Below are 16,662 nucleotides of genomic sequence, written 5' to 3' on the forward strand. Positions count from 1 at the left end.
GACTGGGCACGTCTTGAATCAAATTTTAAGCCTTGGAAATTTTTGATTGAAGTCTTGGAAAATGGCTTCAAAAATCAGTGAAGTTGGCTGGGATTATGTATGCCGCCGAACTTGTTTAGAACAACTCTAACTTGTGAGAAACAAATTTGACAGGCAATAAAACGCAAGCAGACGCACCACTACGAGGAAATAACTCTTCACTCTCCTTTTAACCCTAATTTACCAAGGGTATACTAGACTTTGAGCAAATCCTACTAGTGAGAGAAATGTTTCTGAAATTATCCCTTTTCTGGAGTGTCTTCCCCTTTAATATATACTTATACGATCCCATGATTCTAATAATTAATTTCTCCATTAACATTTCTGTAAGAAGAGCCAGCCCTTTCTGTCGACAACAGGGTTAAACGCAACAACTCTTTCGCAAGATGACTCTCCGATTTGTCTCACCGCGGACAGGTTGAAAAATCAGTTTGACGAGATCGCGATTGCGTTGTAAATGTAAATTGTGATGTTATCCTGTACCAGAGATGAATTTTCGCTGATTTTAAATTCGTTTTTGATGTGACCTTATAGTATCTAAAATCAAACCTGCCACATTATTCTGCCACTTTTAGAGCGGGGGTCATCAGAAAAGAAACGATCCCGATATAAAGAAAAACAAAACAATGCGGGGAAGGAAATAATGAAACAGATTTAGCTTGTCCACGAACAAGTTGTAAATCAATTATCTGGACAACTCTGTCCTCAAAATGATCTAAATAAAAATCAAAGTTGTCTTTACTCTAATGTTGGTGGAAAAAAATTTTTTCATAAAATTTTTGAGTAATTGTAAACATATTTTACTCAAATTACATAATATAATTACAGAATATGACTTCCAGATCGTCCTATTGCCCATAATTTATCAAAAGTGTCGAAAAAAACTTATACAACTTAGAAAGTGAGTTGGTTATGCTGGAGAATTTTCAATCACGGAACACATGATCTTTTTTAATTAGAGAACATTGACAAAATAGACCAAAAGGATCCCCATGAGTTTGATGCTGATGTGGAATTATTTTTAAGTAACAGCTTTGGGTTTTAGCGGGCAAATTTGAATTAGTTGAAGGTGGGTGAAGGTGAAGTGTTGGCGGAGGGCTCGGAGTTCGTGAGGCTGAATTTTTGCGAAACTTCAAGTGTAATGGAAAACAAATTACTCTTTAGTTGACTTAAACACCCAGTTTCTCTATAAAGTTCGAAAAAATTCCCAGCCCATGAATCCGAGCGCATTTCTTGTCGAAGTTTATTATGACAAAAATTTAGCAATGACAATTAAGTTTTTTTAATCGAAGTTTTAGCTGTTATTAATGTTTTCTGCCTTCTTTTGTTTATTAAGAAAACAAAAAATATTTTGCCGTACTGTTATTGTTAACCACTTTGAGGATTTTGAACAGATCTTTCCGTTAACTTTTACAAAAACAGTGTCACAAAAAGACCAGTGCATTTCACAAGGGGCATAAAAATCACAAAATTTGTTTAGAAATGGTTGATGTCAAAATAAGTTGAACCAAGAGTAGTAAACAATTTTACAGCCGTAAAGAGCTGAGTTTCAAAAAAAACTTTATCAATTTAGGTACTTCAATTAGGTACCTACTGCTTGTTTAAAAAAGCAATTGTAAGCTTATGACGTCGAAAACGAGTTTTTTCGTTTGGCTTCACCGTCAACCTAATTTTTTATTCCATTTCTTCTTTTCGAAGTTTTCTTTTCAAAGGAAAAATTTTGCGATTGCTCTAGTAAAGTATTGCTACTGTTTTCACAAAACATCCATCATTAGTCGTCTACCAACTCAATCAATCCTTTTCGCGTAGAAACATGTAGATTGATAATGAATATAACCACACGATTGTTATCGCTACCGAGAAGTTATCAAACTCCGAGGGGAAGCCAAGGTGTTATGATAACTTTGAGGGCGATAACAAACGTGTGGTAATTTTTTTAATCGACACCTGTTGCGATCATTTCAAAATGATGAAGATGTTGCATAAAGTCAAATATGCATAAGGCAAAATAAAGGTTGTTATTGCCTCATCGAGTTGAAAACTTTCAACACTTTCTTCTCAAAGAGTTTAAAAAGGTCTACCTGTCTTTTTTGTTGCATGCAATTAATGGCAAAATTAATTTGCCTTACGTTCAATATTTCTTGAAACTGTTTTAGATTCTACAGAACATCTGTGACAGGTGCTGAGTGAAAACTGAACAAACTTTTACTTGACCATCTGTCTATTTTCACCATTTTCTGTCAATTAACTGAAGACGTAATAAAAAGGCATTGCCAAGATTTGAGTTACAAAAACGGAACCAAAAGAAGGGCTAACATTTATATCAGCTGTATCAAAAAATGATGTTGGCAGTACCAATTTCATTTCTCGAGCCAATACAAAAACATTCGACACGCTTAGACATCAAGACCGCATACTGTAAAGTCACGATTATTGACATTTTGATCAATTTACGGTGGAAAACGCATCATTTTTTACCACGTTGCTATGATTGCTTGGATTATTAACGGTTAGACTTTTTCTGATAATCGTATTGTACAATAATTTTTCTGTAAATTCAATTTTGACAAGAACTTGATCCTAGCCTTGGTACTTTTGTTTTTTGGACCATTCAAGAGCAACTGTTTCAAGCGGTTTCCTTCAAGTTCCTCCTTAAAATTTTTTTCATTTTTAGTTAAAAATTAAATAACGTTTTTTTTTGTTTTATCTGCGCTGTTTTTCTTTTTCTGAATAAAAATTTTCGCTGATCTTTGTAAGACAGTAAAAAAACGATCTGATGTTCATCGCTTGTTAACCTCTATTTGGTTTTCATTGGCGTCGTTAAAAAAGTGAAAAAAGACTAAACTACAGACTTTCAGGAACGTTTGAAGCCGCACGTTTCATCAATAAGCTAAAGCAGGATTCAAGGATTCAATGAACTTTTTTGTTCATTCTGAGATCAATGTAAAACTTAAAAAGACAAACTATCGAAAAAGTGAATCATAAAAGTAACCTTATGTAGAATCAAACTTCCAAAAACCAAATATATGTTTGTCAGAGAAAAAGTGTTCTTTAGTATGCAACTTTGAATGAAAAGGTAATTTTTCTGCCAAAAATTATTGAATTTTATGAAAACAATAATTTTAAAAAAAAACTAAGTTGAAAAGGAAAATTTGCAAAATCATTTTCAAAAATCTGCTTTTTTGGAAAACAATATCTAATTCAATTAAAAGACTTTTTCAAAATCTATTTCAAAATTTGCGTGTTTCAGAAAACTGTGTCGCAAAAATTGTGCATTCTGCAACAAATGAACATTCTGAAAATTGTACACTCTGAAAAAATTTTTTATAAAAACATCAGTTCATTATTAGAAAAGTTTTCTCTCAATCGTTTTTCAGATCTCCATTTTGAGGATAATAATTTGCTAGAAAAAATTAAGCGCGTTTTTAAAATTCGCAATATCAGAAAACTATGTCACAAAAACTTTTCGCGTTAATTTTCCGTAGAAAATTACTTTTTCAACAATATCGAATTCTTGCAAAAATCTTTTTAAGACTCGTTTTTGAAAAGTTTCTCGTATAACTTGACGAAAATGTACATAAATCATCGGGGGACTTGTTTTAGAAATTTTGTTTAACTTTTAAAAAAATGATTTTCTTAGGGGAAATTGTTTGCACGATATCTATCTCTCCGTAACTTCAAGCAATAATTGCTTTCTTATAACTTTTGATAAAAAAGCTTTTTTTAAAAGAAACGTTTAGTCACTTAAGAAAAATTCTTAAACAAGCGTTTTTCATGATGTAAAATTGATGATTTTTTTCTATTTTCTTTATTTATGTACTTTCTTTCTGTTTTTTTTCAATTAACACATCAATTTAAAAGTATTTGAATAAAAACGATTAGTCTTTTCATATACCAAATTTTTATTTAAAAAGATTTCAATTTATAGAATTCCTTATAAAGAATTTACAATTCACAAAATCGTGTTTTAACTCATGTGGTTGAGGAAATCAATATATTTAAGATTGTATATTATAAACTGAGTTTTCAGACAAAGAATTCTTGTTCAATTTAAAACCTTTTTTCAAAGTTGTCGGTTTCGTTATGAAACTTTTAAAAAATTATATCACTGCTGAAAATTTTTTTTAGGAGAACGCCAACTTTAGAAACAAAAAATCTAAATATTTACTTTCAACTACAATAGTCGTTTTTGTAACTTGTCTCGAAAATTGCGACAATTACGACAATTGGGACAATAAAAATTGCGACAATTAAATTTGAAGTCCTAATTGTTCTTTATTATGGAATTTTGGTTGAAGAATTTAACTTTTCCGCGAACAATCCGTTCATCAAACTTCCATTTAATTAATCATAAAATATTTGGGAAACTTGTGATCTAGAAATAGGTTTTTTGGAGTACACGTTTACAATAATTATTTTGAAACTAATTTCAGTCAAATATGTTTCTTTGAACAATGTTTAACTCTCAAAAACATAATTTTGATTTAGATAAAAAGTTTTTTTTCGCTCAAAAATTCATTATTAAATCTGGAATTGATTCTGCATTTAAGTCTATTATTAAATAGACAATTGAAAAGAAAAATAATATTTAACATACGCATGAAAAATGCATTTTGGGAAGTCAAGTGGTATGCTTTAAATTTAATTTTTGGACCATAAATTTTTTTTTAAAAGTAAATTTTTTACCGCACAATTTGTTTTTTTTTATCATGCAATTTTGACTGAAGAAAGTAAAATGTTTGTACTATGAAGTATTTTTCAGGAAACATCAATAAAAAACAAAATTTTAAAAATTTGATTTTTACATATTGCTCTTTTAAAATTAAGGTTTTTGCAAAACAACGTCGTTAATATTTTGACTTTCAAAATTAACTTTTGGTCAAATTAGGTTTTATTACAATATTTATTTGTAGCAACTATCGTAACATCTCATTTGAAAATTAATTTTTCTGCCAAAAATTTTGTTCATAAAAAAATGATTTTGGGAAATAGTGCTTCGAAATTGCATTTGGGAATACTAGATTGAAAAATTGTTGATGAATTTAACATTTTTTGATAATTTTTTGCATTTTCTCAATATGTGTTTTTTTGTTTTGCAATTGTAATTTTAAAAAATTAATAAACAAAAATTATTTTTTAAAATAAAACCCTTCAAGTATTTTTATTGCAAATTTTTTTTTAAAAAACTGGGCTCTTGGAAAACTAATAAATAGAAAAGTCAATTAGATATTTTTACTTCTATAGTAACGCTTTTTTGCTAATAAATCAATTGTTGTTCAATAATGTTATTTTGACCAAATATGCATTTTTTGAAAACATTTTTCAAAGAAAACCAATATTTTATAAAATCAAGCTTTCTTATAGATTTTTTTGTTTTGTATAGATGTTCTATTGAAACAAACGGCTGAGGAATTTGTGAGCACAATTTGACCAAAGTTTCAATCATTTTTGTTCAAGTTTCTGAACATTCACCGAACAAGTATCCATTTGTTTTTCATAACTTGATCTTCACAAACATATTCAAATTTTCTAAAAAATTCTTCAAAACTTATTCTTTTTAACCAACCTAGAAAAAGTTGCACTATATTCATAGCGCAAACTTTTTTTCAATTTTTCGAATGGTTCAGTTGAAAAAAAAGACTTGATCAATGAATATTAATTCTGCTGACGTAGAAATTTAAAAGTTTAGCAAAACGTGCTTGGGCTAAATAGCCAACCCAACGTTCTAATTTTGCAGGAAATTCTTGTCTTAATTATTGCTATTCAGAATAGGTCAGGAGTCTCCGTTTTTAATAAACAGAATAAACTTTCACAATAAAGAAAGAAAACACAAATTTAGAAGTCCCAGAAAACACGGTATAAAGCAAATCACTGTACTCAATTCTGTAATCACGAAATATCCTATGAACAATGTATGAAAACCAATTCTTTTCGAGGTTGATAGGAACCGTTAAGTCAGTGGCAAAGAACTCTTAGCAAAGAAGTCTATAGCACAAAAAAAACGTCGGCGCTGGAACAAATTTTTAATGATGCATCAGTTATTGAAATCTTCAAATTAGGTGTGAATACAAAGTTGAAGCTGGCCATACTGTGCATAAATTCAGACAAGTTGCCGCGTTATTTAATAACAAATACCAACAAGCAACGAAATAATATGGTTATTGCGCGCATTTTTGTATAGAAAGTTCTGAGACAAATTATCGGCTGATCACATTTAAATTTGCTTTTACTTTTATTTGATATCAAAACTGAACGTTTTTTGGTTTATAAATTTATGTTTTTTTTATTATTAGCACAGTAATGGGTTTTCTAAGCAATTCAACCTGGGACTAAGAGAAGAAAAGCAGATTTTTACCGGCATTTTTAAATGATACAGCAGTTATTCAAATCTTCAAAAAATGTGGTTTCCATATGATCAGAAAAAGGTGAGTGGAGGAGCTAGTTTTGAGAAAAATGAGTGTAGATGTGATGCAATGTGATGAAAAAATAGGAGTTTCTACGTCAAATTGTAACTGAAACAAGGAAGCTCTAAAATAATACTCTGCTGGATTTATTTCCTCGTAACCATTGTACACGCTCACAACTAACACTAACAAATTCTGAGATGATTTATAGACTTATTAGTTTTTTCAATCTCCTTTAAGTAATAAAAAACTGAAAATTTTGTTCACTGATGGTCGTGTTTGTTATGCATGCGTATTTGATGTAACATGCTGTTTCTGCAAAATTTGTTTCGCAAACACGTCATTATAACTAAGAGTTTTTTCTGAAAAATTATCATTTTTTTGTTTTTTGTTTTCTGAATAATATAACATAGCTTTTTGGAAACTGTAAAGTAGAAAAGCTTTTCTTTTGTATAGGTTTTGTATTCATTATTCAGAGTGATCATGTGCCAAAATGTTACTGAAAATTTAAATAAACAACACAACCGAAATTTCCCCTTCAATTTTCCAAAGACATACTAATGTATTAACCAGTTGAGTGAAAATGTGATTTGTGAACATGTAATTGTAATACCAGTTGATCCTGTTGACGATTACTTCCATTCCTTCATTCAATCCGTGCGTTTCTGGATGTTGTTGGGAACTAACAAATCGTTGAGTGCCAAATAAAAAATATAGAAATTTGAAAACAAAAAACACATTTTTAAACACAATTATGAACAAATAGAAACCACCTTTTCAATAAAAAGAGAATAATTTATTGGCATTTTATAAGAACTGTTTGTAGATAAAAGAAATAAATTTTGGTGCAAGTAACAATAAAAAAAGGACATTACAGAATGTATAAAGATTCAAAAACAATTTACTGTAGAAATTGAAACAACCAAGTGACTTTGTCTAATTCATAGTTTTATGACAGCGTGAACTTTTTAAAACATAAAACAAAAAATTAGTTGCTAAAGGTAACTTTAAATTAAATCAACCCTTTTGGTGAAACAAACTTTGCAGAAACAACATCCTATATCAAAATTAAATAATAAAAAGGTAAAATTTAGGAAAAATTTGATAGTACAAAATTGAATTGTACAAAAAATAAATTATTCTGAATTCGTAGTTTAATTTTTCACAACAATGTTTTCCAAGGATTGCATATTTTAAAACACGATTCGAAACAACTGGTTGTTAACAATTAGTTTTTCCTGCATTGATGTTTTTCAGTTTTTTGGCAAAAAACTCAAATTTTAAACAAAACTAAAATTTAGGGGAAAACAATTCTGTGAGAAACAGATTTTATCAAAAATGCAATGATAAACAATTTTTAAAAAAATGTTTCTTAACGTTAATGTTTTTTGTGAGAAGTAAAATATTTAAAATTTTTAAACCGATTTTTGGCCAAATGAAAAATTTGGCCGAAAAATCAATGTTTCAATAAAACCACATAATGGAAACAACATTTTTATATGCTTTACGTATTTTTGAAATAAGCATTTTTGCAAAAACTATATATTTCCAATTTTTTCTTCATAAAACTTTTCTCCAAAAACTCTTAATCTAAAACGCATGGAGTTCAAACTGGCTAACAATTTTTGTAAGAAACAATGAAAAGAAACAAAGAATTAGATTAGGTAAAATCACATCTTCAATTCTGGAAATCTATGGAAATCAATTCCTAAAAAACTATTGACTTAATCTTGAAAAAAGTTGCCAATAATTCCCTTCTACAAGCAATTTGGTGACGATTTTCTGGTAGAAATCTTGAAAATGGTTAAAAATAGCAATTAAAATAATCCGAATTGATCAAAGCTGTTCTAAGATTTTTTGACCGTTATATCAATAAACGACGGAAGTAAAATTGCTTCTTTTTTGAATGATCATTAAATTTTAAACAAAAAATAAATAAAAGCAAGCTACTAATAGAGAATCATTCGACAAGGGAACAAAAAAAATCTGATTTGATCGCTTAATGAGAAAAAGTGATAAAAATTTGGTTAAAAAATCAGCTCAGAGTGGCTTATTCAAGATTTTCTCTTAAAATTTGCTTGTTTTAGTTACCAGGAGACAACGCCACTTTTTTGAAAAGAAATGCTCGGTAGGACGCATTTCCACTTCGTTTTGACCAATATCTGATTTCCTATCAATCACATTCCAATAGTTTTTGTCAGAAACAGTTCTACCACGGACCATACTTTACGAATCGTATATCGGACGCTCAGAATTCACGAACGTTTTTTTCAGGTATTCTGTTGCAAGTTTCGTTAAGATTAACAAAAAGTTGGCAATCTTTGTCTTCACTGAATAAAACAAAATAGTTTTGTTCTTCCAAGCTATCGATCAATTGCATTCCCCGCTTCCATATCTGCATTAATTTTGATTATGTTACTTTCTATTGTCATCCATATCAAAAAGAAGCCAGAGGAATTTGGTTTCCTCTCCTCCTCGTAAGGTCGAGCAAATTTTCATACTTGATTTGTAAAGTCAGGTTTTCTTTCTGAATAATGTCAACTTCTCTAAAAATCTGTTCCCACGCACCGAGACTTCTGCTGTGTTCTCGATAACAAAAATGAAGTTTAGAAGATAGCTATCCAGGAAGTGAGAATAGAAATCAGTTTTTTTGACATAAATTGGCTATTTTTGAAAAAAATAATTTTGGTATTCACTGGAATGTTTTGTTATTTTGAGCAAAAAATTGATTTTTTTTTGGCAGGAAATGGTTTTTCTGTGGCAAATTGTGGTACTTTTGGTAAAATTTGGGTTTCTGAACAAAATTATTGCAGCTTTTGCAAGAAATGTGCTTTGATTTGGTACAAAAATTAAGAACGCCAGGATTTTGTCACAGAAATAATTAATTTGGAAATTGCATTGTCCTGTCCCTATAAAAAGTATTAATTTTCTTATAATTCTCCCTATTAAAAGTATTAATTTTCTTGGATGTGATTTTCGGCAAGAACTGGATGATTGTTGACAACAATAAGGTACTTCTAGAAAAAATTGTTTAACTTTTGGGCAAACTGGAATATATTTGATCAATAGTTGGTTTTTTAAATTTCCTTTTTTTCAGCAATTAGTTATTTTATGGTACAAATTGTTTAAGTATAACAGTTGATGGTTTTTGCAGGAATTGAGAATTTTTAGCAGCGCAAAATGGTTTTTTTTGGCAAAAACTGGGTATTTTTTTAGAAAAAATGTATTATTTATGCAAGATTTGGCTTTTCTGACATATAATTGGGTATTTTTGGCAGCAATTACGTATTTTTGATAAATTTTGGTAGTTTTAAGCCAGAATATTTTTTTCCATTTTGCTATAATTGGTCTTTGTGGCATAAAAGTTTTTTTTTTACTAAAAATGGTACTATTTGTCGAGAATGGGGCAATTTTTGACAGAAACTTTTATTTTATATTTTCAATTGAGTTGTTTGAGCAAAATGGTGCATGGTTTGTAAAATTTAAAAAAATTTCATGCTAGAAAGTATTTCTTTATTTTGATCGAAATTCTGAAAAATCTGGCTATTTTGTTGTGAAAATTTATAATTTTTTGGGTGAACTTCTGGTTTGTCTAAGCAAAAATGTGGTTCTTCATAGCAAGATTTTTGTTATTTTTAGCATGATTTAGGGACTTTTTGGCTATGACTGTACTTATTTGTCAAGAATTGGGTATATTCAGCACCAATTGGGTATTTTTTGGCCAAAAGTAAATGTTTTAGAGCGAAATGGATAACTTTTAGCAAAAATTGTGTGTTTTGAGAACAAATTTTGAACTAGTTGCCAAATTCGGGTATTTTTTGGTAAATTTGATAATTTTGGAACTATTTGATTTCTTTGTGACAACAAAATGGTTTAATTAGTTTTTGATAATACTAAGATTTTTTGGCAAGAAATATTTAATTTTGGAGAGTTTTGGATTTTTGGTTAGAGTTGAGTATTTTTTGGCAGGAGTTTGATATTTCCAGCCTGAAATGGACTTCTTTTTAACAGGAATGCTTATTTTCATCACAAATTTGCTGTTTTTTTGGAAAATTTGATAACTTGGTATGAAACTGGGTTTAGTAATAAATAAGTTTTTTTTTTGTTAAAATGAATAATAATATTTAGTACAGAATGCGTCATGAGATCAATAGGGTAATTTTTAGTATTATTTTGTAAAGACTGGGTAAAATTTAGTTAAAACGGCACAAAATCTGGTAAATTTTAGTAAAAATTGTCAGAATTTCAATTAAAACTGCTAAAATGTTCTTTTTTGAAAAAAATGATTGATGTTTCAGAGATTTTATGCGCAAACGAATTGAATGAAGTATCATAAAGCTAAAGTTCCGCAGTTAGTTTCTATGAAGTTTATGAGATAACAAAATATTTGCATTCGAGCCGAATATAAGTTATCAGAACTGGAAGCATTTGACATAAAACAAAATCCACAGAAATTTGATGAAATTGTGAAAAAAGAAAAATATGTGAAAAAGAACACTATAAACACTGTATTAAGTCATTATTAAAAATATTTAGTATTGTATTAACTTAAATAATTGCAATTAAAGAGAGGGCTGTATAACAAATCTCTAATTTTTTCAACAAGCAAAACATTGTGATTGTGGTTACTTAGCTTAACTTAATCATGAATTGAACTTAACTAAATTTCATTAACTTCAATCTTTCGAACAAAGATCATTAGGTCATTGATGGACCGTAAGCTATGATCATAGTTTTTTTATAATCTGGACAGTGGTCTGAATTTGGGTCTGATCATAGGCGCACTATAGTCTGGACAAAAGTCCGCGATTTGTTCTGAAAAGCGGTCACTTTGGTCTGGAAAGTCTGATCATAGTCTGTCTATAGTCTGGACAATGGTCTGAATTTGGGTCTGATCATAAGCGCACTATAGTCTGGACAAAGGTCTGGGTTCGGTCTGATTAGAGGACATTTTGGTCTGGAAAGTCTGATCAGAGATCATTTTGGTCTGGAAGGTCTGATCAGAGGTAATTTCGGTCTGGAAAGTCTGATCAGAGGTCCATTCAGTCTGGATAGTCTGATCATAGCTCAATTTGGGTCTGGACCAAAACCTGGGCAGCTCTATTGTTCTCGATTAGGTGTCTTTTTAAAATTGATAAAAATAAATAAAAAACTATACTTAATCTTTACTAATAGGTAGGTTTTTTCACCCACTGTTTTGCTCACATATTACTACTTGAGACAGTGGACCGCTTCATCCTGACATTTAATGGATAAGATTTGACAATTCGTTTTAAATAAGCCAAGAATCGAGGTCGTGTATATTGACCTATATAGACTATCGTGCGTTCAAAATTACATATGTCCAGACTATCGTGCGTTCATTTTTTTTCCAGACCGTGTAATTTTGAACGCACGACGCCACCTTGTGCGTTCATTTCGGTCTGGACATATCGACTTTCGGTCTGGCACCTCAACCTGGGCAGAAGGTTTGGCCCAGACCGTGTGTATTTAAGGTCTGAGAGGGTATCGCCCCCATTTTGACCGCCTCGACCTGGGTGGACCTTAATCTCAACAGAACCTTACATCCATTGCGTCGTGATATACTGCTGGGTGATAATTATTTTTGAGTCTGGTTTTGTAAACGTCCAAATAGTGCAACTCATCTGCCCCACAAGCTCTGGACGCATTATATCGTAATTTGTAAATGTAGTATATCAAGCCAAGCAGACCAGAGCATACAAAATCCACAACCGTTTGAAAAAAGATGAGCAAATAATCCAATCTGCGAGTGTTCTTGACTCCAAGAATTACAATGATGCAGTATAGGTTAAGAAGCAGCGCAATCATCGACACAGGAACCTAAAATTTCGGCAAAAATTAAATTCAAATTTGCACCGTGCCAAATTTATCTAAACTTTGGAAAACGGAAAAAAATGTTCCTTCCTACGATATGAAATCAAACGCCAGCTGATTCGATATGCGGTATCTGAGAAATTTTAGAACGGCCGCAATGCGACCCGCATATTACTGCTCAACAAGATGTTAATGCGGCCCTCAAAAATCATTTAATCAGTATTTCACTCCGGTTTTAACAAGTTCTCCGAGATCAAGCAACACAGTAAAAAACCTGGAATACCGTTAGAAGAGGAGAAAACAAAATAACTCTCCACTTTTCCAAAAGGCTTAAAATGACAAAAGCAAGTTTAACACAAATTCAATTTTTTAGCGTATTCATTAGTAGCGTTGCAGGAAAAAGCATTTCTACTAAATCGGTAAAAGAATTCCAGTAGACGATACGTTGATTTTGCTCTCACGTTATTGCTCAATTAAATAATAAACAGCCAATTACGCTGTGAGCCGTATCACAATATGTGATACTTGTTGGCAAAAAACAGCAATTGGTCATAAAAACGTGCCCTAATAGTTTTTTGATTTCCAAAATATTATTTTTTTGCATATAAAAGGAATAGTTTTACAAATCGCCAGGGTGTCTTGATATTAAGTTCAATAGGTCAATATTCTTAGACGAATGATTTGTTTAACATAAAATTTTAATGAGTTTTTCAAAGAAACTTTACTTTCACTGGCTTTCGAAAACACTAGCGATTCACAGTTTCTTACTATTTAGTCATTACGTCAAAAATGCGCCCACAAGAGTGGGTTTTTTTTACATCAGTCACAAAATAGAATGAAATTAATATCTCTTTTTTAATGATTTATGATCAAGTTTTCCAATCAGCAAACATAATAAATTGCTATTTTGAGACTTAGCTTTTTCAATCCTCAACTAGCTTTGAGTGAGTTTTTCCGTGAAATTATATGCAAATTAGGTTTTTCTATGTTTATGTGCGGTTGACTAGTTTATAACGGCTACGGTGGAAAACAGTGACAATTTTGAGAATGATCATTTGAGAAAAAGTACGTTCTGCAAAATAAGGTTATTTGCTAAAGTTGAACCTGCTCAGCCAATCGGTTGCTACCAGAGGCAAATAATTAACACAAATGAAACCAAATTGAACAGAAAATTGTTGAAACTAATTGAGATAACTTCATACACTTTTGTGTATTACTTTGTTGAATATTAACATTAAAGAAGCTAAATTTTCAAAATTTTAGTCAGCTGTAAAACATTTCCCATGTTAAAACTCTGGTAAATTTGATAAAAGAACATCAAAACTTAATACAAATACTTATAATTATTAAAATCAATGTTAATTTTTTACCTTAAAATTTGTACTAATCCTGATTCGCATACTTAAATATTGTTATGAATATATATATATATATAAATGATGTTAGAAAGACTATTTTATTTGGCTTAGAGATTCTTGTTTTGCGATAAACGCACATTAAACACTCAAAAACGAAATAAGCTGGCAAAAAATATTTAGTTTGTTTTCATTCTTCAAAATGAAATTAAAACTCCAACAATTTATCAAAAAGAGCCAAATCAGTACAAAACTATCATTTTTTCGTTTGCTATTCAACAGTAAAACGTTTCGTTGAGAAGGGGTGGGGAGCTATGGTCGCAAACCGTTCAAAATTCTCAATAAGTTTGCAACAATTGCATTTTTTATTTTTTAAAACCGGAAATTTTAAGTAGTATCTTCCAAGGTTTCGAAATCTTCCAAGAATAGGTTTCAAATTGTTTTGATGTTCTTCCACAGCTGACTGAAAATGGGCTTCGCTGATGCACTAGTCTTTTTTTTGTCGTAAAAAGAAACTTTACTGAGACAGTGCCAATGCGAGCTAATATTATGATTTACTGTGAGCCGTATCACAATATATGATAATTTTTGGCAAAAAATTGCAAAATATCAAAACAACATACCCTTATAGCTAATTGCTTTCCCAAATTTTGATTGTTTTGCATAAAATGGATTATTTTTTCGAAAACTTCGGGGTGTCTTGATATTAAGTTCAATGTTATTAGACCAATGATTTGTTTAATATAAAAATTTATAGTGTTTTTCAAAGAAACCTCATTTTCACTGGTTTTCGAAACACTAACGCTGATTAACAGTTCAATGCCGTTTAGTCATTACGTCAAAAATGAACCCACAAGTTTGGGTTTTTGTTCACATCAGTGACAAAACAGAATGAAACTACTATCTCTTTTTAATAACTTATGATCAAGTTTTCTAATCAGCGATCATAATAAATTGCTATTTTGAGATATGGTTTTTCAATCCTCAATTAGCATTGAGAGAGTTTTTTCCATGAATTTATTTGCAAATTAGAGTTTTCTAGGTTTATGTGTAATTGACTAGTTTTTAACAGCTATGGTGGAAAACAGTGCCAATTTCGAGAGTAATCATTTGAGAAAAAAGTACGTTCTGCGAAATAATGTTATTTGCAAAAGTTGAACCTAGTCAACCAACCGGTTGCTACTAGAAGCAAATAATCAACACAAATGAAACCAGATAGAACAATAACTTGGTGAAACTAATTGAGATAACTTCATACATTTTGTGTATTACATTGTTTAATATTAACATCAAAGAAGCCAACATTTTAGTATTTTAGTCAGCTGTAAAACTTTTTCCAATTCAAAGTTCTAGTGAGTCTGATAAGATAACATCAAAACTTCATACAAATAATTATTAAAATCGATGTTTGATTTGTTGCCTTAAAATTAATTAATCCTGATTCGCATACGTAAGTCTAGTTAGGAATATAAATAAATGATGTTAGAAAGACAATTTTATTTGGCTTAAAGTTTTTTATTTTGCAATAAACGCACGTCAAAAACTCAAAAACGAATTAGGCGGCTGGCAAAAAACATTTGGTTCAATTTCATTCTTCAAAGCAAAAAAAAACTCTAAAGATTTATCAATAATCAATAAGAGCGAAATCAGTACTATTGTTTTGGTTTGGTTTTCAATGGCAAAATAATTGGTCGAGAAGGGGCGGTGGGTTATGGTCGCAAACCGTTTAATTTTCTCCAAAACTTTGCAACAATTGCATTTTTCAAAGGAAATTTTATGTAGTTTCTTCCAAGTTTTTGAAATCTTCCAATAAAAGTTTTAAATTGTTTTGATGTTCTTCCACAATGCACTGACTACGGGTTTCGCATATGCACTAGTTTTTTGTCGTAAAAAGAAGATTTACTGATACAATGCCAATACGAGACAAAATTTAGGATTTAATCTCATTGCCGTTCATGTGATTGTTTTTCGAGCCGTATCACAATATGTGATACTTTTTGGCAAAATAGCTTTTTGCTTTTCAAAACATTGATTTTTGTTTCGCAAAACAAAAAAGTTTTATGAATTATTCGGGGTGTCTTGATATTAAATTCAATAATTTTAGACCAATGATTCGTTTATTATAAAATTCTATGGTGTTTTTCAAAGAAACTATACTTTCACTGGCTTTCGAAAACACTAACAATTAACAGTTTCTTACTATTTAGTCATTGTATCAAAAATGCGATAATAGGGGTGATTTTCTGTTGACATCGGTGGCAAAATAGAATAAAACTTATATCTGTTTTTTAAATAATTTATGCTCAAGTTTTCTAATCAGCAATCTTAATAAATTGCTTTTTTGAATTTTGGCATTTTCAGTCCTCAACATTTTCTGAGAGCTTTTTCCATGAAATTATTTGCAAAATAGGTTTTTCTAATTGCAAAATAATTTATTGAGAGGGAGAGGGGGGTTAATGGTTGCAAATCGTTAGAAGTACTCAATGATTTTGCAAGAATTGCTTTTTTCTTCTTTAAAAACGGAAAACTTACATAGTATCTTCCAAGATTTTGAAATCTACCAACAACATTTTTAAATTGTTTTGAGGTTCTTCCTCAATGCACTGACAATGGTCTTCGCTAATAAACTAGCATTTTTTGTCGTAAAAAGAAGCTCTGTTAAGACAGTGGAATGTATGATAAACTTTAAGATATTCTCTCAATGCCGTACATGCTATTACTTTGTGAGCCATATCTCAATATGTGATACTTGTTGGCAAAAAAACAACAATTGGTCATAAAAACATACCCTAATAGCCTTTTGCTTTTCAAAATATTGATTTTTTTGCAAAAAAAGAACACTTTTACGAAATCTTTGGGGTGTCTTGATATCAAGTTCAATGTTTCTTAACCAATGATTTGTTTAAAATCAATTTTTACTGTGGTTTTCGAAGAAACTATACTTTCACTGGCCTTCGAAAACACTAACAATTAACAGTTTCTTACTGTGTAGTCATCACGTCAAAAATGCGATCACAGGGGTGAATTTC

At 30.4% G+C, this 16,662-nt stretch overlaps 1 protein-coding gene across 1 annotated transcript in view; it reads right to left on the bottom strand.

The window, feature by feature from the left end:
* LOC142354190 (uncharacterized) overlaps positions 1-16,662 on the bottom strand; it is a 51,030-nt gene that overhangs the window by 6,681 nt on the left and 27,687 nt on the right. The window contains exon 8 of the mRNA XM_075406447.1: positions 12,004-12,284. Coding sequence (XP_075262562.1) covers positions 12,004-12,284 — 281 coding nt within the window. The remainder of the gene's footprint in view (positions 1-12,003; positions 12,285-16,662) is intronic.

The sequence above is a fragment of the Convolutriloba macropyga genome, chromosome 15 (genome assembly GCF_964194025.1).
Source record: "Convolutriloba macropyga chromosome 15, txConMacr16.3, whole genome shotgun sequence".
Taxonomy (NCBI): domain Eukaryota; kingdom Metazoa; phylum Xenacoelomorpha; order Acoela; family Convolutidae; genus Convolutriloba; species Convolutriloba macropyga.